This window comes from Lissotriton vulgaris, chromosome 6 (assembly GCF_964263255.1).
Source record: "Lissotriton vulgaris chromosome 6, aLisVul1.2, whole genome shotgun sequence".
NCBI classification, from domain to species: domain Eukaryota; kingdom Metazoa; phylum Chordata; class Amphibia; order Caudata; family Salamandridae; genus Lissotriton; species Lissotriton vulgaris.
The window spans coordinates 1120103102-1120130665 of NC_141694.1; the positions used below are offsets into that span (position 1 = coordinate 1120103102).

The window sequence follows — 27564 nt, forward strand, 5'->3', positions numbered from 1 at the left end:
TCTCATACTTCACATGTAATTGTGAGGGACTAATAGTGTATCCCAAAAGGTTCTTTTCCTATGAATCCTGCTCTTGAAGCAGTTGCTTATGATTTCTAATCTTGGAATTTTCCTCGACGAGCCCGTTGAGAAGATTGTCATCGTCGACACCAGGTATAAAGAGCTATCCGTCGTCGACGACAGTCACCGTTGCTGGTGACCTCGTCCTCGACATAGTCGTCGTCGCTGCTGTCTCGTAGACGACCACCGTTGTCGACGGCCATCGTAGACAGCCATCGTAGACAGCCATCGTCGACGACCCTCGTCGACGACCCTCGTCGACGACCCTCGTAGACAGCCACCGTAGACAGCCACCGTAGACAGCCACCGTAGACAGCCACCGTAGACAGCCACCGTAGACAGCCACCGTAGACAGCCACCGTAGACAGCCACCGTAGACAGCCACCGTAGACAGCCACCGTAGACAGCCACCGTAGACAGCCACCGTAGACAGCCATCGTAGACAGCCATCGTGTCGACGACCATCGTAGACAGCCATCGTGTCGACGACCATCGTAGACGACCACCGTGTCGACGGCCATCGTAGACGACCACCGTCGTCGACGGCCATCGTAGACGACCACCGTCGTCGACGACCATCGTAGACGACCACCGTCGTCGTCGACCATCGTAGACGACCACCGTCGTCGACCATCGTAGACGACCACCGTCGTCGACGGCCATCGTAGACGACCACCGTCGTCGACGGCCATTGTAGACGACCACCGTCGTCGTCGACGACCACCGTCGTCGACGACCATCGTAGACGACCACCGTCGTCGACGACCACCGTCGTCGACGACCACCGTCGTCGACGGCCATCGTAGACGGCCATCGTAGACGGCCATCGTAGACGGCCATCGTAGACGGCCATCGTAGACGACCACCGTCGTCGACGACCACCGTCGTCGACGGCCATCGTAGACGGCCATCGTAGACGGCCATCGTAGACGGCCATCGTAGACGGCCATCGTAGACGGCCATCGTAGACGGCCATCGTAGACGGCCATCGTAGACGGCCATCGTAGACGGCCATCGTAGACGGCCATCGTAGACGGCCATCGTAGACGGCCACCGTCGTCGACGGCCATTGTAGACGACACCGTCGTCGACGGCCATTGTAAACGACACCGTCGTCGACGACCATTGTAGACGACACCGTCGTCGACGGCCATTGTAGATGACACCGTCGTAGACGACCACTGTCGTCGACGACCCTCGTAGACGACCACCGTCGTCGACGGCCATCGTAGACAGCCATCGTAGACGACCACTGTCGTCGACGACTATCGTAGACGACCACCGTCGTAGACGACCACCGTCGTAGACGGAGAGGCTGCCTTAGTCTTTACCTCAGAGGTATAAAAGACTGCTTCATGAAGGGTTCTTTGACCAGAGGAAGTGATTTTGACGGCTCAAAAGTCGTCTTTTTAACATGATCTTCCCCCAAAAGCATGTCCTTTCTTCTCCTTTTCCACAGAGTGAGGAGATTTTGAAGGACTGCGCCCATAAGACCCATGAGTGGTCTTTTTGAGGGCCTTCTCAGGACGTTCCCCCGAGGAATGAGTTTGAGGAGATTTTTATCTCTTATGAGATCTCCTACATGTTGAGGACGCCGCCTCATCACTGTCACTGGGGAAAACCTCCTTTCTGGCCTTAGCGTTTGACACCCTATTAAAAGGCGCCCTCCACGACCTCTCAGAACTTACTTGAGAAAATGCGATATATCTTGCGGTTGATCCTTTCTTCTCCTTTCCAGACATTCCTTAAAGAATGTACTTGAAGATAATCCATAGTAGAACAGAATCCAGAAGAATTCCTAAGAACAAAGTTCTTTAAAGAAGTTAAAAAACACAGAGTTTGAGCAGAGCTCAAAGGAGACTCCCTAGCACAACGTGCGGTAGAAAAATCTGAGGGGCAGAAGGTTCTCTCAGGAGTGTTCTAGAGGGTGAGGAGCTCTGATTGGTTCAGGGAAAAGTTTGGGCCTTTTTTACATAACAAAGGCTATGGGTTGCAAAAGGGAAATGGGCCTAGGCCTCTTTTCAGTTTGCTATACTACTAAGCACTGCTTTTTTATATACCGGAGACTCCCGTCTCGACGACGGGGAATGATTCAGGCATGTGAATCTATGAAAGATCCAATACTGGAGTAAGTACCCGCTACTTCGAATCTACAATTATTTCGATGTCCGTGATTCTAGTGTTTTGGGGAACGCAACTACTTACTGGCTTCCCCTTTTCTACCTTTCAACCCTCCTTCATTGACCCAAGGCAATGTTAGCGTGGTTTCAAGTCTTACTGAACTCCCATCTAAAACACCAAACATCATCAATAAACAGTTAAAGATCTTTCAAGTTAGAAGAATAAGCTAGGAAACATGCAAAATAGTGAACATTTGGGAAAATAACACATGGATGAACACAAAACAGCAATTAATCAAATATAAAGTAAACTTACGTGCAATGTTACTGGAGGATACTTTCCGGTGCCACCTTCATCCCTGCTCCACAATTTCACAATGCGATCCCCAGATTGTGAAAGTATACCATCAATCATTAGACAATCAGCATTCCACTTTCCTCTGAAAGAATAAATATAATAGAACACTTAGAACCACTCAGCTGGTCCCCAAACAAGGCTATCAGCAGTTTAGAACAGCTTAAATAGAAAGAGTATGGTGACAACAGAAAATAGATTTCTTCTAAATACCAAGTGAACTCTAAAAAGACAACAACACTTTATCACTAGAAGTGGAAGAACTTTACTTATGCTGTGAGAAAACAATTTAAAAAACAAAGTAATTATTCATTTAATTCTTTAGAGGAAAGTAGCAAGTTTTCTCAACTATCAGTTTAGGCTATTTGAAACCAGAGGCATAGGTGATGCTAGTCCACAGACATGTACCATCCTTCCCCCTTGCTCAAAAGCTTCAATGTGCCCCCAAGCACCCAGTCTCCAGAGTTCTAATTCCATACTCTTTACTCGCGGCATGAACCAAGTACAAAGTGCTTTGATGTTGGGATGTAAAAAGTACAGTGAAGTGGCCAGGTGACAAGTAAGAAAACAGTATTTACTACAATTAGCTCAGTGTCCTTAGCCTCAATGTTCTGTACACCATTCTTCACATTATCAGGAATACCAAAAAAGGAATTCACAACCACCTTACGGGTGAGAGGCAAAATTCAGACTAAACAGTCATGTAACTTACTGCCCAGAGTAATTTCAATTATGCGGAAACTCGGACTGATGTCTTCAAATTTACACAAACATTTAAATTGAGCAAGTACCATCTACTTCGAAAGGTACAATACATCGCAATGAGCGAGCGAGCAAAAGATCACTTATCTAGCACCGTGGAACTAACTATAGGTGACCAGGCATTACTTAAGAGATTTACATGACTTACAAAAGGAAAGTGCTAGCCAGGATTCACTGAATGATGAAGTTACACAATCAACTATGACAAAGACCTAATTTCTCAGACCAAATGCACCTTAAAAAAAAAATCTACTTTTAATCCAATAATGTCAAGAGATTTACTGGATATTTTTAATGAACAAGTGGTGACACAAATCAAGAAATTAAACTCCATGCTTCCCAAAACCAAACTAAAAAGTACAAGCAAGGAGTTGAGATCTCGTCAATTTATCTCCAAATTACAGAAAAACAAAGAAATCATAATATCGAATTCAGAAAAAGGGGAAACATTGTCCTTTGGCCAAGGAAGGACTATATGGAAGAGGCCTTAATTCAATTGAATGACATTTCTTGATACAAAAGGAGCTCACCACTAACAGTAAAAACTACACACAATGAATTCTACACAAAATTGCTGGCCTGAAAAGTGCTGGATTAAGTTTGTATGAATATACATTTTTGAAAAAAGAGCACCCAATCATGCAAGTGATATATTGTGTGCCAAAAGTCCATAAAAATGAAAGCAAGCCATCAGGGAGACAGATAATCCCTGCATGTGATGGATTGTTGGAAAATACATCCAAATACGTTGACTATTTTCTGCAGGATTACGTCAAGAATCTCCCGTCCTACATAAAGGACACTAGCGACTTTCTGCGAAAAATAAACAAGTTTGATTGGCAGGAGGACAACAGTCTGATGTCTGTGGATGTCACGTCACTAGCGCCAAGACCCCTTCGGGTATTTGCGCGCTCTACAAGTCTTACTAACAGAACTATACAAGAGTATAAAACACAGACGGCATCCGAGCTCTGGATTAAAAAGCTGTGTTGAAAGTAAGAAATCAAATTTCACTTCAAGGAATAATTCTGAAATGCTTATGAAAAAAATATGCATTGCGAAAAATCAAGAACGAACACATGGGACTAATGTACTTGGTCATGCTCCAAGGAGCAGCCACTGCAAGAAAGTAAGGGAAGCCTAAGAGAGATAATCAAACGATTTCAAAGGAGAGTGACAATGGAAACAAACTGATGTGCTGTAACTGGGTTGTAAGCCCACAGAACAGTAAACAATACATCTTGCGGCATACAGCTTGCGCAGTGTAGGCGAGACCAACAAATGCACATCTTGCAATAAAAACTACTTCTAATAGTTGCAAATTTGCATCAATTATCTAGAACACTAAATGTACAAATCATGTTTCCTGGTGTGGTTAGCATTAAAGTAAACATACTGTGGACATTTACGAATACTTTATTTTTCTCCAATGAGGTTTACCTGGCAAGACGTTCAAGCTTCTGGCGGCGCCCAATGTAGTAGTTTTGAAGTGAGTGGTAGTCATAGAATGGCCTGGATAACTGCATATCAGCACTTATATCTATTTTAAAAAAAAATAGCAATGGAGGAGGAATTCATATATTGCCATTAGTTGCATAATAAAGTATATCAAATGCTATGGGTATTCCAAGACCTTCTGTGTAAGGATATTGAAAGTCATATTTAAAGCACTACTGAGGCATAAGTTAAAGATCATATTGTGCAGCCTAACATTTCAGAGCTGGTTTAAAGTTGGTAATTGACATAGCTATTGGGGTTCCCAAATATAGATATGTATTGCAGGGAAGAAGAAAACTCAGGAATGGATGAAGAGTCACCAGATGAATCGAGTCAACACTAATCCTTTTGCACTATGCATAATTAGACATTTGCTAAATACAGTTTTGAAACAGTCATTGGTCCCATATACACTACATTGATTACAATTGTCCTTTTTGAGCTACAGCAAAGTACATATCCTTCTTTCCCAAAGCATTTTATTAAGTACGGATGAATTGACAATACATGTATGTATTGTTAGTACACTGAAACCTTATCTAGCATGTTATCATCAATGCACCATAAACCATGGAAATACTACCTCTCACAGCACCGGGGCACAACAGCATATTTGGACTACATTGTTTCTCATTGCTTTCTTCAGTCTAGTAACCATTTCAATATCAGTTTCTCAATGACTCCACATCTTCCCTTCGCCCTCTTTCAAGTCCACAATGCCCATAGAGATATTTTAACGAAACATTTGCAACACACGTAATTTAGGAGGATATGTTGGCTCCCCTTTCGGCCAGTCAATGTAGGGAAATACTGGCTGCCAGGTGCATAGAAAGCAGTCTTTATCTTTAAGCAATCTATTGTTATTGTACCCCTAATTTACCAGCATCACAAGTGCAAATTGGACCAGCAATTTGTTTCCATTGTTTGGCAATTGCCATTCAAGTAGTAGTTGAATTATTAGATTCCTATTTTCCTTAAGTCTCTCCCACCACCGAGGAGGTTGCATACCTAAAATCGTGACATCCTGGCTACCTGATATGGGAAGTTCTACCCTTTCTTTTGTAGCCACAAGGATCTTCTTCCAAAATCTTTATTTTGGGCATTCCCACCATGTAAGAAAGTGACTCTCTATATACTGGACCAAAGTAAGGTACGGGGTGTACAGAGACCACAGTACCCAGAAGTTTGTGAGAGGCTAAAGTTCGATATAACCTTACTCTCTAAAGTGGTAGCTTGGTGGAGCAGTAAGGCAGTATCAGAGGACAGTGTAAAGCATTTGTTGTACAGACTCAGTCAGCAAATGGTCTCACACACAAGAACTGAACTCTAGGCCAATTGTTTGTATTAAAAATATATAGATGTTTTATTTTAGAACCAACAAGGTATCAAAATATACTTTCTCAGAATGGATTACCTCAGTTAAATACTTTTCAAATAGGCAATACACTCTTTGAATACAATAGTTAAAATGTGTTGCAATAGGTAACACAATTTCAAACACAATAAAACATTGAGCTCAATGGGAATTTTTAGTTAAATGCAATTAGTTACTTTGTAGATTACTTTTCTAACCACAGGGCTGGATCCTAGATTCTGTCCCAGGACATGAGCTGTAAACAGTTAAGTAAAAGCGTTTTGGTTACAGTAGTGATTTTTAAGAAATATTATTGTATTTTACAAGTTGACACTTAGGAGGAGCCACGCGCGAGACCAAGATGGCCGCGTGAGCACTCGGCTCCAGAGACCCGGCACTATCCTGGAACACATCCTGTGCCCAAATCACATAATCGGACGGCGGCGAAGCGACGGCTGGCGTGGTGTTTTTCGGCTGGCTCCGGTGTCGGTCCCCGAGTTACGCCGCCTGTCAGTTTGCAGCCTACTACTCTCCGAGCCGGGGACTAGAGTGCAACCTGTCCCCGGCCGCAAGTTTCACAACAACGAGGCCTGAAACCGGATGTCACCGGTCCGGACCCCAAAGCATCTCCGCAGGAAGCTCAGCCCGGTGAAACCCTGACTGGCTGCAGACCTGCCCTGCCGCAAGCACTGCTGCCATTTTGGGGGAGTTTTAGCCTGGAAGATCGGCGAGGCAGGCATACCGCTACAAGGCGGTTTTGGATCGGTGAGCAGTTGCGGACCCCCGCTGTGCCCGCTGGAGAGGAAGAGCCACGGTCTGGTCCCTGGGGGTCGTAGTGCGTGACGTGGCACTTGGGACCGAGCGGCTGACATTCATCCCGGGGGGAAAGGCTTGCTGACTCTGGCACGGACAAGGGCGAAGGGTTACTGTGTACACTGAGCTGCAGCTGACCATCAACACTCCCGGATCTGGTGTGATCGGTTGAGGCCGGTAACAAACCACGAGGAAGTGGTGTCAGCGGTGATGGCGACGAAGCCGGATTCCGACAAGAGTATGCCAAGGTCCTCGAAGGGGGCGAAGCACGTCCAATCTAATAGGTTAGATCGCTATACAATGCCCAAAAGGTCACCGGTGGAGCCCACATCTTGCCCCGAAGTGCCTTGAAGTTGGCATAGAGTCCCTGCGGAACGGAGCAACATTCCTGCGGGTCGCGGCTACGGGGCGGGAGATTTCCTGGTGGCGGACGAGGCAGTCTGGGGGTCTGCGGCATCTCGCTGGTGACGGTGGTCCTGGCTGGCAGTGCTGCCGCTGCTCTCTGGATTCTGCGGCTGCTCCCCAAACGACAACACGTCGAGAGTCTCTTTTTGCGCCTAGTGGACATTGGTCATCGGGCCCCGTCGTGATGGGGCGCACAGATAAAATAACACTGTCTGAATCATTAATTTGGTCTCTGTGCCCCAGCCTAGCTCTAGTTTCGTTTTCGCTGCCATTTTAGGTGTTGTTGTGCCTCGGAGCCCGTCCTCTGCAGCCCGCCCCGCCTCCCAGCTGACCCTCCCTCCCACGGACTACATAGCCAGCTCCCACACCCGTAAGCGCTGTGACCGTCCTGACGCTTTCAGAAGCGGTCGCTCCCCCACGCTCCCAGCCCTCAACTGGTATCGTTGGCTTGAATTATCTGCTGCTATCATTTCTGCAGGCGCCCATAGAGCATAGCGCTATAACGCGATTAGCATTGGGGAATATCAGAATCAATTGTAGCGCTTGAAAGAGATTTGATCACTGTACTTTGTTTCGCGCTTTACCAGCCGTAGCGCTTATTGTGTTGCTTGTTTGCAATTTACTTTGCCTGTTTCTCTTTTCACTCGATCATTGTCGCGCTTTGAAAATAACACTGTCTGAGTCATTAATTTGGTCTCTGTGCCCCAGCCTAGCTCTAGTTTCGTTTTCGCTGCCATTTTAGGTGTTGTTGTGCCTCAGAGCCCGTCCTCTGCAGCCCGCCCCGACTCCCAGCTGGCCCTCCCTCGCCCCTCCCCCTCCACTATCCACTTATGACAGATGCTTTTGCGCGCAGCGCTCACGCGCAGCGTACGCGCCCCATGTGCGCCGAAGGTGCGCCAAAGGTAAGCCTGTCTACGCCCGTCCGCGCCTGGACCGCGCCCAGTGCCAGACCCCCTGGCCCCCGCAACCTGCAATCCTCCCGTTTAACATATGACGCCTCGAGCCTCCTAGCCCTTAACCCCGAACGCACACCACAATGCTACGAAGCTGCCCCGGGACGTACCCACGGTCCCTTCGCCTGCCACTCCTGCAAATTTACCAGCATCAAGATCCATACCATATCCACTAACCCCAAACACAGCTCCAACTCTAACCACCTGAAGTGCATCCTGCTGAACACCCGCTCGGTCCACAGACACGCCACTGAACTCTGGGACCTACTCGACACTGCTTCACCGGACGTCGCCTTCCTTACAGAAACCTGGATGAACGCATCATCAACACCCGACATCGCCATAGCCATCCTAGACACTTACAAGATCACCCGAAAAGACCACACCAATCAAACAGGAGGAGGCATCGCCATCGTCCATAAGAACACCATCAAAATCACGACCAGCTTCGACGACAACCTTACAATCGCCAAACACCTCCACTTCCAGATCCACACCGACCCTAGGACAACACTCAGAGGCACCCTCATCTACAGGCCTCCAGGAACCAGTAAACAATTCAGCGAAGACATCACTGACTTCATCAGTCCACATGCCCTCGCCTCCGAGAACTACATTCTACTAGGAGACCTCAACTTTCACCTGGAAAAGAAAAACGACCGCAACACCATCACCCTTCTTGACAACCTGGCCAATCTCGGCCTCAAACAACTTGTTGACACCCCCACCCATATAGCCGGACATACACTCAACCCAATCTTCACCTCCAGCAAACACATCTCCCTCGATCGCACCACAACACTCCATTGGACGGACCACAGTTGTGTTCACTTCAGCTACAAAACCTCCTCGACCCACAACCCCCCACAACCTATTCCTCGAAGAAACTGGAACAAAATCACCACCGACCAACTCCTCACATCGCTCAACCAAAACCCACCCGCCCTCTCATTGGACCCAAACCAAACTGCCTCCAAACTCAAACAATGGATGATTCACAGCGCTGACGAATTAGCACCCTTGAAAAACCATCACACCAAACAGGACAGCAAAAAGGCCCCATGGTTCAACGATGACCTTAAGAAATCCAAGAAGCTATGCCGTACTCTCGAACAAACATGGAGAAAAAACCCAACCACCGACAACATGACCACCTTCAAGGCAGCCACCCGCAAACACCACCAACTGATTTGATCCACCAAGAAATCAGCATTCAAGAACCGACAACGCCCATAACAGCAAGGAACTATTCAACATCGTCAAAGAATTCACCAACCCCACCGTAGCCTCAAACGACATCACTCCCTCCCAAGACCTCTGCGATTCGTTATCCTCCTTCTTCTACAACAAAATTGCTGACATACATAACAGCTTCAAAAACATCTCCAACGAACAATCCTCTCCACCCCCCTCCGAACCTAAACCGCCCTCTAACAACCTCAGCGCCTGGAACCCAATCACCACTGAAGACACCATCCGCCTAATGAACTCCATCCATTCTGGCTCGCCAACCGACCCATGTCCCCACCACATTTTCAACAAAGCAGACTCCATCATCGCTCCCCATCTCCGTGATGTCATCAACTGCTCCTTCAACTCTGCTACCTTCCCAGAAAGCTGGAAACACGCCGAAGTCAGCGCCCTCCTGAAGAAACCCACAGCAGACCCCTCTGAACTTAAAAACTATCGCCCCATATCCCTCCTCCCATTCCCTGCCAAAGTCATTGAGAAAGCCGTCAATAGCCAGCTCGCCGCCTTCCTTGAATCCAACAATTCCCTCGATCCCTCACAGTCAGGCTTTCGAGCCAAACACAGCACCAAGACCGCCCTCATCGCAGCTACAGACGACATCCGATCACTACTGGACAACGGAGAAACAGTGGCCCTCACTCTACTCGACCTCTCCGCAGCCTTCGACACTGTCTGTCACAACACCCTCATACAACGCCTCAACGTCGGCATACAAGGAAAAGCCTTGGACTGGATAGTCTCGTTCCTAGCTGGGAGAACTCAGAGAGTCCGACTTCCCCCATTCAAATCAGAAGCCACCGAAGTCATCTGCGGCGTACCACAAGGATCATCACTCAGTCCCACCCTCTTCAACGTTTACATGAGTCCACTTGCATCCATTGCGCGTCAACGCAACCTTAACATCATCTCCTACGCTGACGACACCCAGCTGATCCTTTCCCTCACCAAAAACCCTAACACCGCCAAAACCAATCTTCACGAAGGCATGAAAGAAGTTGCCGTATGGAAGAAAAACAACCGCCTAAAACTTAACTCAGACAAAACAGAAGTGCTCATCCTAGGATCATCCCCCTCTGCCGGGGACGACTCATGGTGGCCTTCGGCTCTGGGCTCAGCACCCATACCCACAGACCATGCAGGTAACCTTGGCTTCATCCTAGACTCCTCACTCTCGATGACCAGACAAGTCAACGCCGTCTCATCCTCCGGCTTCAACGTACTTCGTATGCTCAAAAAAATCTTCCGCTGGATCTCCTCCGAGACAAGAAAGACTGTCACCCACGCACTGGTCACGAGTCGACTAGATTACGGAAACACCCTCTACGCCGGAATCACAGCCAAATTACAAAAAAAACTCCAACTCATCCAAAACGCATCAGCGAGACTCATTTTGGACATCCCTCGCTAAGATCACATTACCGGCCACCTGAAAGACCTCCACTGGCTTCCCGTCAACAAGAGAATAACGTTCCGCCTCCTCACCCACGCACACAAGGCCCTCTACAAACTAGGTCCCGAATGCCTCAACACTCGACTATCCTTCTACACACCCACCCGCCAACTAAGATCCTCCAATCAAGCCCTCGCCGCAGTTCCGCGTATCAAAAGATCCACCATGGGAGGTAGATCCTTCTACTTAGCGGCCAAGACCTGGAACTCACTCACCACTCACCTCCGCCTTACACAGAACCACATCGCCTTCAGAAAAAAACTTAAAACCTAGCTATTCGATAAATAATGAACCCCCTCCCCAAGCGCCTTGAGACCCTCTGGGTGAGTAGTGCGCTATACAAATTCTTGAACTTGATCTTGAACTAGGACGCAAACCAAGCGGTTCCCAAAGGAACCAAGAGGGGAGATTCTGCTTTGGGGAAAGACCTTGGGGAGCGAGAGCAAGCGGAGGAAACCCCACAGCAAGATATCTGTGGACTATTGCTAGCGATGGAAAAGAGCCTGCAGGGGGGATTGCATCATTAGGCACCAAGATGGATGCACTCACCTACCGTATGGACCACATGGCAGAGAGGCTCGACAAACAAGCGGAGCGCATTGATATGTCTGAACGCAGACTTACCAAGGTGGAGGAGGCACAAACTACCCTAGACACATACAACAAGCGGCTGAATAGTGCGATGCAGATGCTCCAGGACAAGACGGAGGATTTGGAGGCCCGTTCTCGACGGTGCAATCTACGCATCACGGGCCTGTCTGAGAACACGCAGACCGGTAACTCGGAAGTCTTTATCGAAATTCTCCTAAAGAAACTCCTTGGCGACACCGCCTTCTCTGCCATGTTTGTTGTTGAAAGAGCCCAACGCTCTTTAGGCCCGAGACCCAAGCCGGGAGCGCCGCATAGGCCTATCATCGCCCGTGATGTGGCATTAAGACTTGTAAGAGAAAAACAGCCACTCCAGTACGAAGGCTCGACCCTTTCTCTGTTCCCAGACTTTACAGCAAGGGTACAGGAGGCACGGCGCCAGTTCCTACCTATGAAGCGACAGTTGCGTGAAATGGGCACAGACTATGCAATGTTGTATCCGGCGAAGTTAGGAATACACAGACAGGGGAAATCCATGATCTTCACGGACCCAAAGGCCCTCCAGAGGGCCCTCAAGGACTGGCGTAAGTAAAGTCGTTCCTCCCCGAGTGGAGGAGGCTGCAGGAGGCTCACTGGACGAACAGGACTAACTACGTTCCTTGCAGATAAGCTCCGTGCTTTATACTGTATTGGGCGGGTGGTGTGGGGGGAGGGATGCGAGTGCTGAGTGAATCACTAGTCATGCTTCGCCTTCGGTGGCTTGGGAGATTTATGCTATCTGGGGAGGGAATTGCGTGGGATTTGCGCAGTTGAGTGTTTGGGGCACTTCCAGGGCATGGGCGAGCACTAGCGTGTGAGCCATGCTATTACAATGTATTTCCTTTTTATTTTTCCTTTCCCCTTTTCCTTTTTTCTATTCAGATCGGGGAAGCCTTGCTTTGCATAAGTTTAGATTTGTATTACTGTTATGATTCCTTACGAATTGAAGGGCATTTTTGCGGGTGGGGTCGATTACTGGAGTATGATATGTATATCTGTTTACCACTGTCCAGCCAGGAATTGCTTCATGAATGCGCAATGCATTAGATCACACGCATGATATATTTTTTTTTTACTGAGACTGGGATAGGGCGGGCCGCTTTGTGATTTGGTACTTCAGAGAGCTTGCATATTGCTGGCTACCTTTGACCTCGTGTGAATCCCACTGAGTTTGCTAACGGTTTTGCTAAGGGAGGGGGTTTGAAGGTTTGAGGCGGGACTGGGGGGTTAGGGTGGTTTGATGGGGAGAGGGGTTGTCCACGGCCTAGTTGGGGACGGGCAGGCGTGGGTGGGAGCGGGAGGGAAATGGGGACGGCGTTGTAGAGACATTTCTGCGCCAAGGGGATTGCTCACTGTTCGGGGGTGTTTTTTATAGGTTACCACACATGAACTAAGGCAGGATGCAATGCTGGGATGTTAGTTCGGACTTCCCTACTGGGACATATACGCAGACTATTGCAGATAGAATGACCACATCAGGAGACGACTTAGACACTTTCACGTTGATGACCTGGAACGTTCGTGCCTTAATCACCACAGGAAAGTCCGAAAGGTTCTACAATATTTTGCCAGACACGGCGTTGATGTTGCACTATTACAAGAGACACATTTACACCCAGACAGCCACATACTGAGATACAGGGGCTTTACGGGTAATATACACGCAGCTGGGTTTACATCTCATGCCAGGGGCGTGATTACGTAGTTCAACCCAAAGGCACACTTGAAGTTCACACCACTGGTGACTGACAGAGACGGACGCTACACGATCACGAAGAGCTGCGGTAAGGGTTTGGAGCTCTGCATAGTGAACACCTACGGCCCCAATTACGACCATCCCGACTTTTACTCCGAGTTGGCGGACAGGGTCAGGACGCACTCGGGGGAGATATACTCTGGCGGGGCGATTTTAACATGACCAGACAACCTCACATTGACAGATTAGATGGCCCTGCACGCCACCCTTCGGCTTCTGCTAGAGAGCTGGAGACACACATGTTGAGGTTAGACTTAAGTGACGTCTGGCGGAGCAGACACCCCTCCCAAGGGGGTTATACACACTACTCGCCCCACAAGACGTACACACTAGGATTAACTATTGGCTTGCCTCCACACACCTAACTCAGGCGATTCAGTGCTGCACTGTACTGCCTCGTATATACTCAGACCACTCTCCCATATTACTTAAGATAGCTGCGCCGATGCGGCGTATCCCACCGTTGGCCTGGCGCTTCCCTTCATACTCTTTGCTAGACGCCTTTTTCAAAGAGGAATTGGCAACAGCTATTGAGATATTCTTTGACACCAATGTGGACTCTGTAGACTCAATTCAAACCATTTGGGACACGTTCAAGGTATACTATCTCAAAACATTCGGGGGTCCTAAAATCGATTAGAGATAGATTGCGCACTTTAGAAGACAAACTCAAGGAGCTGGAACAGGCAGGCTTGCACGCTGGTAGTGAGACCCTAACTCAAGAAATAGCTCAAACACTACGGGAATTCCACGAGGAGGCTGATGCTGAAATCAAGCACTTAGGAAAGTATGCCAAAGCTAGATCATACGGCGAGGGAGAACGCCCAGGTGCGGTGCTTGCGCAGTTGGCTAAGAGGAACAGGGGTAGAACGACAACCCCCGGGATGAGGTCCCTTAGCTCCGATGAGCTGCTTACAGACGCACAAGTTTGCGGAGAGTTTTCGGGATTACTATGCGGCACTGTATGCCTCACGTGGCCCAGCTCCAGAAGAACGCATACTGGACTATCTAACGCACATAGAGCTTCCCTGGCTCTCCAATGTCCATCAAGAGTTCTTGGCGCGTCCGATCGAACGGGAGGAAATAGTGTGGGCATTGTCAGCTATGAAGGCCGGTAGCGTGCCGGGTTGTGATGGCCTCACTGTTGCCTTCTACAAGGCATACTCCGACCCAATTCCCCACTTGCTTACCCTTTGCAAAGACATGGCTGATATGGGCACTATGCTGCCTACCCTGCGTGAGGCTATAATAGTTGCCATACTTAAGACTGGAAAGGATCCGGGGGATTGCGCCTCATACCGCCCCTTGTCGCTACTAAATGTAGACGCAAACATTTTTGCTAAATTGATCTCCAACCGTCTCAGCCCCATGGTGGCCTCATTGGTGGCCCCGGAAAAGGCTGGGTTTGTTCCCACTCGTAATCTCAAGTATAACCTCCGAACGGTCTTCAAAGCGTTTCAACATGCTCGCCCCGAGGTTCCTGCGATTGTGGTCTTCCTTGATATGGAAAAGGCCTTCTACTCTGTTGAATGGCCTTTCCTGAGACAGGTTCTTAGCCGCATGGGTGTGGGAGAGCTGTTCCTACAACTGCTGGCCACGTTGTACTCCTCCCCGACGGCACGTAAATGTATTGGTTCTCTCACCACAGACCCCATACAGATAGGGAGAGGCACGAGACAGGGGTGCCCACTTTCTTCTATCCTAAATGCGCTGGTGGCAGAGCCGCTTGCCTGTGCGATGCGCAAATACCATGGCCATAGGGGCATTCGCTTTCCCACATATAATTTGATAATACCCTTTTGTATGTTAGAGACCCTGAGATGCACTTGCTGGGGGTGTTCCGAGAGGTGGTCTTATTCAGCTCTCTCTCGGGCATACATGTTAAATGGAAGATGTCCCTTATGTTTCCTCTTACGCCCGATACGCGTCTCTTCGACCCAGAATACCCCATCCAATGGACTACGGACGCGGTACGGTACTTGGGATACAACTCCACACGGACTCGGAGGTCGTCCTATGGGAAAACTATGGGAAGGCCATCTCTAGGCTTGTGGGTGGGAGAGTCTTCGAAGTATCACGAGATAGGTGACTCCTCCACTGGACTACAGTGCGCATGGGCATCTTCAGATTGTTTTTCGCCATTGTGGCAAAGATGGAGTATAGAAAAGTAAGAGATGACCATGTAAATGTATGTAGAAAGGATTACTGCAGCTGTGACAGGCACCGGGGAGGAGGGTGGGGGATATGAATGTCAGCAGCCCTACATGCCAAGAACAGATGCATACTGGTAAGTAGCATTTTCCTTTCGAGGCATGTGGGCTGCTGAATTCATATCTTAGCATAGACTGTATAGCAGTATTTCCTCTAGCGGTGGTCACCTGAACCAGCTGCAGCAGTTTGAAAGAGAGTTTTTAGGACAGCATGGCCTACTGCAGCTTGCTGCTTTGCTTGCACGTCTACACAGTAGTGTTTAGTGAAAGTGTGTATGGTAGACCATGTAGCTGCTCTACATATGTCTTCTAGTGGAATATTTCCTAGGAAAGCCATGGATGCCCCATTTTGCGCGTTGAGTGGGCTTTTGGGGGAACTGTTAGAGTGCGCTTGGCCTTTTGATAGCATATTTGAATGCACTTAACTATCTATCTGGCTATTCCTGACTGGGTGTGAGTGTTTGATTGATTCAGATGCTCCGTCCATCACCACCCCCTTTTGTACCGCTTTTGGCCGCCATAAGTGTGGCAGGGTATGCTTAGACGTGAGTCCCTTGTAAATGTAAATTGATACTTGTATAGCGCACTACTCACCCGCAAGGGTCTCAAGGCGCTTGTACGAATACCGCTGTGGAACCCGTCCTGGCTTTCCCTGTGAGGCGTCCACTCCTAGGCACCCCCAGGGTGGGGGCCAGGCATCCTTAGCGTTGTGGGGGCCGTTGTGGAGATTAAGCAAGCTATTGCCCAGAGTTGCAGAGTGGGACTCCATGATTGGAATAGGCACCGAGGCGAGGATTATCAGGTCAGTGGAATTTTGAGCCCAAGACCCGCCGAGGCGGGGAATTGAACCCTGGTCCCGGGCTAGACCTCTGCATCAGGGTCTGCCGCTCTAACCATTGAGCCACACTTCTCCACTTTGCCAATGGATTCAAGCAAGCCGGGCTAAAGACGGCTGGAATGCCAGAAACCGGTCCTCGGAAGCTTGTTTCCGGTCCAGGGAAGACATGGCTTGGCAGTTCCGGCTGGACTGTTCCCATGAGGCACAGGGTCAGACTGATTTGCATATAGCCATGTCTGAACTGGGGTGGCAGAGTGGGCTAAAGAACGGTGATGGATTAAACCCAGATCTTTTGACTGGGTGTGAGTGTTTGATTGGTTCAGATGCTCCGTCCATCACAACCCCCTTTTGTACCGCTATTCCTGATTTTAAAATAGGGTTACCCTTATGCTGTGGATCAAAAGCAACAAATAGTTGTTTTGTCTTTCTGAAAGCTTTAGTTCGGTCAACGTAATACAATAGAGCTCTTTTTACATATAGTGTTTGTAGAGCCCTTTCAGCTACTGACTGCCGGTTTTGGAAGAAAACTGGCAAATCTATTGACTGATTGAGATGAAATGTTGATATAACTTTTGGCATGAACTTAGGGTTAGTACGGAGCACTACCTTATTCTGATGTATTTGAATGAAAGGTTCTTAAATTGTTAGTGCCTGTAGCTCGCTCACTCGACAGAGAGGTAATGGCCACTAAAAATGCCGCGTTCCATGTTAGGAATTGTAATCCGCACGAATGGAGTGGTTCGAAAGGTGGCCCCATAAGTCTGGTAAGTACTACTTTTAAGTTCTAGACTGGCGAAGGTGGATGTCTTGGAAGGATAATTCTTTTAAGTCCTTCCATAAAAGGTTTGATAGGTGGTATTCTGAACAGGGACAGGTGTTGTCTGTTCTGGATATGCTGCTATAGCAGCAAGGTGTAGCCTTATGGAAGAGTATGCTAGATGGCATCTTTGAAGATGTAATAAGTAACATATGTTTTGTATGGAGGCATCTAATGGATTGATTTGGTTATTATTGCAGTAAATTACAAATCTTTTCCATTTAGCTGCGTAGCATGCTCTAGTAGTTGGGCGTCTTGCTTCCTTGATAATGTTCATAATACAGTCTGGAGGCAAGTTAAGATATCCGAACTCTAAGACTTCAGGAGCCAGATCGCTAGGTTCATCTGATTGGGCCTGGGTGCCTGATTTCTCCACGGTTCTGCGTTAACAGTTGTGGCAACTACTGAGAGTTCTAGGAGTGTTGTGTACCATGGCTGTCTTGCCCATGTGGGAGCAACTAGAATCATTGTGAGGGACTGTTGCTTTAGTTTGCGTGCCACTAATGGAATCAGTGGGGTTGGCGGAAAAGCGTACGCAAATCTGCCTGACCAGTTCATCCATATCGCATTGCCCTGCGACAATGGGTGTGGGAACCTGGCGGCAAAGGACTGTCATTTTGAGTTTTCTTTTGTGGCAAACAGATCTATCTCTGGATGCTCCCACTCTTTGAAGAATGGTTGGAGGACTTGAGGGTGAAACTCCCATTCGTGTATCAGTTGGCTGTGTCTGCTTAGTAGATCTGCGATCTGATTGTCTATTCCTGGGAGGTGTTCTGCAAGGAGAAAGATGTTTTTGGGAATTGCCCACCTCCATATGCTCTGTGCTAGGTGAGACAGCTGCGGAGAGTGTGTACCTTCCTGTTTCTGTATGTAGTACATGGCTGTCATGTTGTCCATCCGGATTAATACAGCCTTGTTGTACAAGTATTTCTGGAAGGCTTTCATCGCTAGAAATACTGCTAGCAACTCTAAGTGGTTTATGTGCAGTGTGTTCTGCTTGACTGTCCAGAGCCCTTGTTCTGTGTATTGAAGTAGGTGGGCTACCCAACCTGTCAGTGATACGTCCGCTGTTAGCACTACCTGTGGAACCGGCTCTTGGAACAGTCGCCCCTTGGAAAGGTTTTGTGGGTTCCACCACTGCAGAGAGTTGTGAGTGCGACTGTCTACCAACACTAGGTCTTTTAGTTGTCCTTGAGCTTGGTTCCACTGCCGAGCTAGGCATTCTTGCAATGGACGCATTTGAAGTCAGGCATGAGGGACAATGAATATGCAGGAGGTCATCATGCCTATAAGCTGCATGAACACTCGAGCTGGCAAGGAGTGTTGTGGGTGAAATCTTTGAATTAAAGACTGCATGTTGGCTATCCTGACTGGAATTGGATATGCTTTTGCCACAGAGGTATCTATTGTTGCTCCCAGATATTGTTGTATGTGGGAGGGCTGCAGATGTGATTTTGTGTAATTTATGGAAAAACCCAGACTGTGCAGCAGCTGAATTGTCTGGGATGTGTGGTTTGCACACTGTGCATATGAGTGGGCTTTTATGAGCCAATCGTCCAGGTAGGGGAACACATCGATGTGTTGCCTTCTTAGGTCTGCTGCTACTACTACTGCTAGGCATTTTGTGAAAACCCTTGGTGCTGTAGTTACCCCAAAGGGGAGAACTTTGAATTGATAGTGTTGACCTTCTATCGTGAACCTGAGGTATTTCCTGTAAGCTGGATGCATAGGTATGTGAAAGTATGCATCCTTGAGGTCTAATGTAGCAAGGAAGTTGCCCTGTTGGAGTAACAGGAGTACTTGCTGAAGAGTGATCATATGGAAATGCTCTGAGAGTATGTATTGATTCAGAGGTCTGAGGTCCAATATTGGTCTGAGGGACCCGTCCTTTTTGGGAATAAGGAAGTATGGGGAGTATACTCCTGTCCCTTGGTGTTGAAAAGGGACTGGCTCTATGGCTCCCTTTTCTAGCATGGATGTTACCTCTTGTTGTAACAGCGTGACGTGTTCCTTGGACATAGAACGGTGTTTGGGTGGTATGTTTGGTGAAGTACAAATAAGTGCCAGGCAATAACCATACTGGATAATTTGTCTCACCCACCTGTCTGTGGTAATTGCGTTCCAGACTGGTAGGAATTCAGTCTGCCTCCGACCAGTGTTCGGTAGTCGGCAGGGAGTGTGAGCAAGTCACTGTTTGGTGGCGGTGAAGGCTCTGGTGTTGTTGCCACCACGTCCCCTGCCCTTGTTATTATTGCCTCTATAACCTCCTCCTATAACCTCCTCTGTTGGAGCCTTTATTAAAGGTGCTCTGGGTATTATTTTTGAATGTAGAGGAGGTTTGTGATGTGTTGCCTCTGCCTGAGCCTCGAAAGGAGGAGCGACGAAAGGAACTACTGGATTGTTGGAACTGAAGTGCGCCCATTGACTTAGCAGTATCAGTATCCTTTTTCATCTTCTCCAAGATGGTATCTACTGCAGGACCAAACAGAAAGTCTTGGTTAACTAGCTGGTTGAGGATGGTTGACTGCGCCTCATTTTTAAATCCGGAAATGCGTAGCCACGCATGCCGGCGTAGTGATACGCTAGTGTTAATAGACCTAGCTGCTGTGCCAGCTGCGTCAAGTGCACATTTAATGGAAGCATTTGTTATAAATTTGCCTTCCTGTATTAAGTCATTAGCTTTAGGTTTGAATGGTTCTGGGAGGTGTAGTAGTAAACCTTCCAGCTGGTCATAATGTGCTCTATCGTATCTTGCTAATAGAGCCTGTGTGTTTGCAGTTCTCAGAGTGTTTGCTGCTTGGGAGGCCACTCTTTTGCCTGAGGCTTCTAGTATCTTTGACTCTTTGTCAGGAGGGGGAGCATCTCCTGTTTGTGAATTAGCTTGCTTTCAAGCGTTTGCTACCACTAATGAGTTTAAAGGCAACTGTGATTTAATATAAGAAGGGCCTGTAGGGGCTGCCTTAAACTTTTTCTCAATTCTGGGATTGAGGACACGCGCTCTGGCTGGATCTTTAAATATGTCTGGCGCGTGTTTTAGTACCCCTTTTAACATAGGAAGTGTATGTACGCTTTTTTCTGAAGTAGGAGAAGTGTTGAATAGGAAATTCTCTTCTATTGGGTCAGTATGCCTGTCTACATTATGATATTTAGCTGCCCTATCGACTAGTTGGTTAAAGACAATGGTGTCATCAGTAGGCGACGGCTTTGTAGGATATGTAGAGGTGTCAGGGATGGGTTGTGGATCGTATGTATCATACGGGTCATTTTGGTCATCCCATGTGTGAAGTAGTAGTGAAGTAGTGTGGCTCACTGGTTAGAGGCGGCAGACCCGAGAGCAGAGGACGGCCCGGGACCAGGGTTCGATTCCCGGCGCGGCAGGTTTCTGGACCAGGGTCAGCGGACTCGATAATTCTCTCGCCTCGGTGCCCACTCTGATCAGCGATCACACTCGGCAACTCTGGGCATTAGCTTGCCTCATCTTCACTAACGGCCCCACCAGACCGCCGGGGATGCCTGGTCTCACCCTGGAGATACCCATTAAGGGACCATCTCTCAGGGAAGCCAGGAAGGGTTTCGCAGCGGTCGAAGCGCCTTGGGACCCTACGGTAAGTAGTGCGCTATATAAATGCCAATACATTACATTACATGTGTTATCCTGTACATCCTGATCCTCAGGATCTACAAAGTTATCTTGAGGATCGTCCCCTATGTTTTCTGTCTCATCATAATGTGAAGAGTAAGGTACATAAGGCATGTCAGGAGAGAAAGGAGGAATAGTGAAAGGCCTTGAGGGAGATGTTGCAAAGTCTTTTTTCTTTGGAGGAACAGGGGAAGAAGTGTCATTGTCCAAAGGTCTCTCCTTCCTGTGATAAACTGTTACCTGTGCTGTTTTAGGGTCTATATACACTTTAGGTTGCTCTTCCTTCAACTCTCCGTGGTTTTGGTGCCGATGATTTTGGCTTAGTCACTTGTTTATGAGTCTTTGGCTCGAGGGCCTTCGGCTGTGGAGCTTCTTTTGGCTCGACTGCTGTTTTCGGGTCGGTCACCTTTTTCGTGTAGGCAACTTTCTTTTGTTCGACGTGTTTCGTCTTTACCGTCTTTTTTGGTTCGGCGACCTTTGGTTTGACAACTTTTTTCGAATCGACCGTGCTTTTTGGCTCAATACCTTTCTTCGGATCGACCGGCGTTTTCGGTTCTATACCTTTCTTCGGGTCGACTGGTGTTTTCGGTTCGATAACCTTGTTCGGATCGACCGTTTTTTTCGTCGACTCAGCTGTCTTTTTCGGCTAACCAGGAATTTTAGTGTGACCTGTTTTTGGGAGGTCGACGCTCTTTTTCGGCTCAACAGCCTTTTTCGGGTCGACTAATCTCTTGGGATCGACGACCTTTTTTGTTTCGATGATTTTCTTTGGCTCAACAACCTTTTTCGGTTCAGCGGCCTTTTTGGGAAGAGTGTAGCTCGTTCCGGGGGTCTCAGAAGGCTTGGGTTTGGGCTTCGGAGCCGAGCCGGAAGGCGGGGTCTCTGAAAGAGTTTGTCGATCTCGGCTAAGGTCTTTAGGCGATGCTTCAACCGGAACCTCGTCTTGAGATGGAAGCGGGGTAGGGGGCTTGGTACTCACGATTTGCCCCGGTGTGATCAATTCCGCGGAAGGGGTATAGAGAAGGGAAGTTAGAGGCAGGGCCTCCAAGGAAAGAGTGGCAGTGCTCGCTTACAAACAACTTGCTAATAATAGTGGCACATGACAAGGTTCCCACTCTTACAGGAGTTCCTGGGGGGGATACCAGTAGGTTCCATGCTTGGATGTCGGCGATGGGGGAGGAATTGATCCCAGCCGGTCGTTCAGCGGAATTAAGTAAAAGGAAACCCCACAAAGACCCCTGGTTCTCTAAAGAACTAGAAGAACTCCATCTGCAATCCAAACAGCTGGAACGTATATGGAGAAAGGGATATGAGGAATCCAATTGTCTGATCTTTAAAAAGTTTAGGAAAACATACCATGGAACCATTAAGTCAGCAAAAAATTCTTACTTTCACGACCAAATTACTATGGCAAAACACAATCAAAAGGAGATCTTTCGCTATTGTAAAATCATTTATTGACCCCAATGGGCTACATGTTGAAATTCCCCCTTCCCAAAAGTTATGCGAAGATATTGCAATCCACTTTGATCAAAAAAAAATCAAAGTTATACAAAAGAACTTTGTGAACCACAACCACTTGGAGCCTTTAGAGGTACAGGGGACCTTTAATAGTGATGGTAGTGTAGGCCTACAAGCTTTTGAACTGGCCACTCTCTCCTAGACCAGGGAAGCTATCCTGGCCTGCAAATCAGGTTCCCCTATGGATGCTTCCCCACCGCTGCTTCTACACCATATAATTGATATCGTTAGCCCGGTGGTCAATGAGATTGGGAACTCCTCCTTAGCCACATGGACAGTTCCAGACGAATGGAAATTCGCCATAGTAAAACCTTTAAAGAAGAAATCAAATGTTGACTCCTTAGATCTCACTAATTACAGACCTATATCCCTGTTACCCGTTTTAGGTAAAATCACAGAGAAAATTGTATATAAGGAGCTCTCAAATTACTTAGAAACAACAAAGGCTCTTCATCCCCGTCAATCTAGCTTCCGACTGAAATACTCTGAGTCAGCGCTACTTGAGATATCAGATACCTTCAAATTAATCTTGGACGAGGGCAAGAAGGCAGTCCTGATTCTTTTAGACCTGTCAGCAGCGTTTGATTCGATCTCACATAAAATCTTGCTTACGAGATTAAGAGCATGTGGTATATCAGACCAGGCCCTGGTCTGGATTACATATTTTTTGACCAACAGGACACAATCAATCACGCTGGGACCGTTCAGGTCATCTGTACAAGTCATCACCTCAGGGGTGCCGCAGGGGTCTTCTTTGAGTCCTCAGTTGTTTAATGTATATGTGGCTCCCCTCCTCACTTATCTCCAATTATCCTCTCCTTGGATAAGACCACCACTAATGCAGAGGAAAATTTTTAAATCTGTCTGACGCCCGTGTTGCAATGGATGAGGGAAAATCATCTTTGTTGTAATAGCAGCAAGACAGAAATATTACCAATTAGGAAAGAGAATCCCTTTCACCCAAAGAATTGGGGGCCAGATGACACCACAGCACCGCCATCAACTGTGGGAGTGGCCAGAAATTTAGGAGTGTGGATTGACTCCGGCCTTTCTTTTAAGCCCCATGTTTTGAAACTGACCGGGACCTGCTTTGGGTTTATAAAATCCCTGAGAACGTTTGTCAATCTGATTCTGCTGGTGGCTAAAAAGATTGTAGCAGTGGCCCTTATATAATAGAGACTGGACTATTGCAATAGTCTCCTTGCAGGAACTAATAAAACCATCCTGAGGAGACTTCAGGTAGTCCAGAACGCAGGAGCCAGACTGGTGTTGGGACTACCATGCAGGGCGTCTGCCTCAGCTGCTCTGAAGACCCTCCATTGGCTACCGGTTTGTAAGAGGATTCTGTTCAAACTCCTATTGATAACATTCAGAGCCGATCGTCATCTAGGTCCCGGATAGCTCTCAGCAAGATTTAAGCCTTACTCCACGACAAGAACACTAAGGTCAACCACGGCCAACCTACTCAGTGTCCCAGCATTTAGGCTAGTCACCAGAGTGGGAAGGTCAGTGACTGTCGTGGGAGCTAAAGCTTGGAATAGCATGCCCAATGAGCTTAGGGCCACTTAACAAGAGGGGCAGTTCAGGAAACAGTTAAAAACGTGGATCTTTGGTCTATCAGTTGATTGCTGCCAAAAGCTTATTTAGGCTTATGTCACCCTCTTGATCTGTTGTTGATAGCGCCAGGAGACTCCGTTATGAGTGACAGTTTGCGCTTTATAAATTTTCATTTCATTTCATCTGGTCATCAGAATTCGACTGGTCTTCTACGGTGACAATTTTGAGGTCTGAGTCCGCTGCTTCTGGGAGGTCGTGTTCGTCATCGAAAATGTTCTCCGGTTCCAGTGCCTGCCGCTGAATCTCTTGTCTAGCGGCCCTTCGGTTCCGGATAGTCTTCTTCGACCAGAACTGAGCACAAGCTGGACAGTTTTCCTCGTTGTGCTCGGGAGAGAGGCACTTGTTGCATACTGTATGTGTATCAGTATGTGGAAACTTGGAGTGACATTGTGGGCACCTTTTAAATGGGGTCCTTTCCATCGGCAGCAGGCCTACGTGGCGTTGAAAAGGCCCAAGGGCCCGCATCGACGACCGGATCGAGATGGAAAGAGTTATCGAGTAAAGGTTTACCGAACGAGAACAATACCGTCGAGGTAGAAGGCCTTTTGGCCTTAGAAAGTTGAAAAGTTTCGGTTCTGAAGTTGGAGTTGAGGAATAGCATCCGAACCCAATGGCGGAAAAAAACAATCTGAAGATGGGGAAGATGCCCATGCGCACTGTAGTCCAGGAGAGGAGTCACCTATCTCGTGATACTTCAAAGACTCTTCCAGGACAACAAAGTGCAAACATCCGGACCCAACACTAGGTGGCGATCTATGCCAAGATATGAATTCAGCAGTCCACATGCCTCGAACGGACTTATTACCCCCCGTAATAGGCCCAAAAACTTTTGGTCCCTGGTCCTAGATAGACGACATTCACGCGACATGGCGGACGAAGAAGGCGTCAACAGCCCGGCGACCTGCGATGTCCTGACCCGAGACATATACACCACCTCACGGTCTGACCACCCTTAATTCCCTACGGGCTGGAAGATAGATTGGACATTAGCAGGATGGCCAGTTGGGGCCCCTGAGCGTTTGGGAGGTTGTCTGCCAATTCTCAATGTATGTACTCACTGATGTACAATATTGTGGTCCTGAAGTTTTAACATGTGTAAGTGATGCCTTTTCCCAAAGAATTCCTAGCATTGTTTTTGTGAACGCAGTCTGTAACGCTACTACTGATACTTAATGCCAATGATTGTGATGGTTATTTCAAAAAATGCCAATAAAAGAGATTAAAAAAATGAAATAAAAAAAATGCATAATAAAAGTGCAAGTACTTCGACGATGCAAAAATGCATAATAAAAGTGCAAGTACTTCTACGATGCCTCTCTAGATGTTCCCAAGTGTACCTAGCATGTGAGTAGGTGTGAAGCCAAGAATCCCTCTAGGATTTAGTCGATCCCCAGTACCTGAAGTGTGAGAATGTAGGAGCCCCTCGGTCTTGAATTGGACATCCCGCAAGGGATGTTCACACCACTGTCAGCTGGAGGGTCTGCATGCAGGAGCCTCAGCGTCTCTGGTCAATGTGTCGGCCTGGAAGTCTTGGTCCCTCTAACTAATACTAGCAAGAGGTGCTGTATTTATACATAAAGTATCTAGGGTTCCTTTGTCCCTTGTTTCTTGTGTTACCATTGTTGGATCTGAGGATGACATGTGGGATGAACCGTGTACGTAGATATGGCAAGGGAGGTGGTGTAGCCCCAGCCTGGTTTCCAAAAACCCTTACGAATATTCATTCATACTGTGTGAGTCTATTGATGGAGTTACAGGACTATTGTTTAGGAGAAACTCTCATTCTGCACCCAGGACTAGAACTAGGTAAAAGCTCAATCCTAAAAGGCTTGTAACAGTGTATTGTAGGGGAGGTAATGTAGATGAAGGGGTATGATGTTACCCGGGCCTAAATTAGGGTACCTACATGAAACATAACAAGAGAGAAATTGTCATCAAGGTGCAAGGAGTCTAACAGTGGTAAAAAAACTATTGCCACCTAACTCGCAAAGGTATACAGTGACTGTGGCACGACTAGAACTAATTATCATTCCTTTCCAGTCAGGAAATTTTCAGTCAGGCTGAGGTGGCACAATGAACACTGGCTGGAGAGAAAAAAGCCTGATAAACTGGGAGGTTGGTGTCTGCTAAGTAGGACCAACACACTTAAACTGAATTTGTGCAGCCTGCTTGCCAGCTTGAGAACACAACACACCAAGATTTGGTTTTGATATTTTACTAACAGACCAAGTTGTAAGAGAAACATGGCAAATAGAATTGAAAGAATAGGGCTGGCAACCAAGTACGGAGGAAGTGGAAGCCATACCAAGTGACAAGAGAATGCTTGCAGCATCCCTACTTAACTTGCATAACAAAAAGATCAAACCAAGGATGTAATCAGTACAATGGGGTGAAGGCTTGAAGCCATGACCTTTAGAAACTTTCAAAACAAAAGAACGTTTAGCAATGTTTAGTGAGCTATATTAGAATTTCATAACTCAGAATAGAACATTTTGAAAATTACCAGAAAGCTGCAACTGTAGGTTCTGTGGGTCATTGCTCTATTGCAGAGGTATAGATATATTTTGCTGACAGACATTTGTGATTCACTGATGGATGGAACTTCCGGTCTCCTGCGGAGTACGACAGGACTCCATCCTCGCCCCCATTTTTCACCTACACATGGAACCATGCTCGAGATGCATTCTTGCAAACAGGAGCATCAAGATGCAACAATTCTCGGATGACGCCAAACTCTACCTAAAAATATTCTCTACAAAGGACATACTGAGACTCTGGCCTGCCGTGAAATAATCCAAGGTTGGATGTTTACTAATGTCTTGAAGCTAAACCTTGAAGCTCTCTACTTCAATCTCAAGCTGACAAACCATGCAAAATGTCCGATTCATCCTCAAAATAGACCTCTCATTCAAGCAACATCTCCATCAACATCATGCTCAGCAGTCTCTCCAATACCACTCTAGAACCTCTGAAAGATAGCCTACACTGAGCAGCAGGACTCATCCTGGTGGGGCAGGAAATTGAACCACCTCACACCCACTTTGAAATGCCTGCACTGTCTTGCCCTTTCCACTCGTCTCTACAAGATCAGCTGCCATCACATATAAAGTTATTTTCAGCAAGTTCCCAAGTTTACATGGCAAACAAACTAATCATGGCTAGGGGGACAACAAGATGAGGAGACTGGATATTGCTTACATATCTGAACAATAACGATATAGAAGGTCCCAACATAGGCTGAAGACAAGTTGGGCAAATGAGAGCCTACTGTGTGAAGGAAAACAGAGGACTAAAGCCAATTATTGAGAGCTACAGTAAGGAAAATGCTACTTACCAGTATGCATCTATTCTTGGCATATAGCGCTGCAGAGTTACACACTGTGCATAGATCGCCACCTAGTGTTGGGCCCGGATGTTTGCAGTTTGTTATTGTCCTGAAAAGTTCTTTGGAAGTCACGAGATAGAGGACTCCTCCTTTGGACCACATTGCGCATGGGCATCGGCTCCATCCTCAGATT

General features: G+C 47.4%; 1 protein-coding gene across 3 annotated transcripts in view; it reads right to left on the reverse strand.

The window, feature by feature from the left end:
• AHCTF1 (AT-hook containing transcription factor 1) overlaps window positions 1-27564 on the reverse strand; it is a 1100496-nt gene that overhangs the window by 894080 nt on the left and 178852 nt on the right. For all 3 annotated transcript variants that reach the window (XM_086927206.1, XM_086927204.1, XM_086927205.1), the window contains exons 17-18: window positions 4738-4837; window positions 2497-2620 (exon numbers count right to left, since the gene is read on the reverse strand). In XM_086927206.1, coding sequence (XP_086783332.1) covers window positions 2497-2620; window positions 4738-4837 — 224 coding nt within the window. The remainder of the gene's footprint in view (window positions 1-2496; window positions 2621-4737; window positions 4838-27564) is intronic.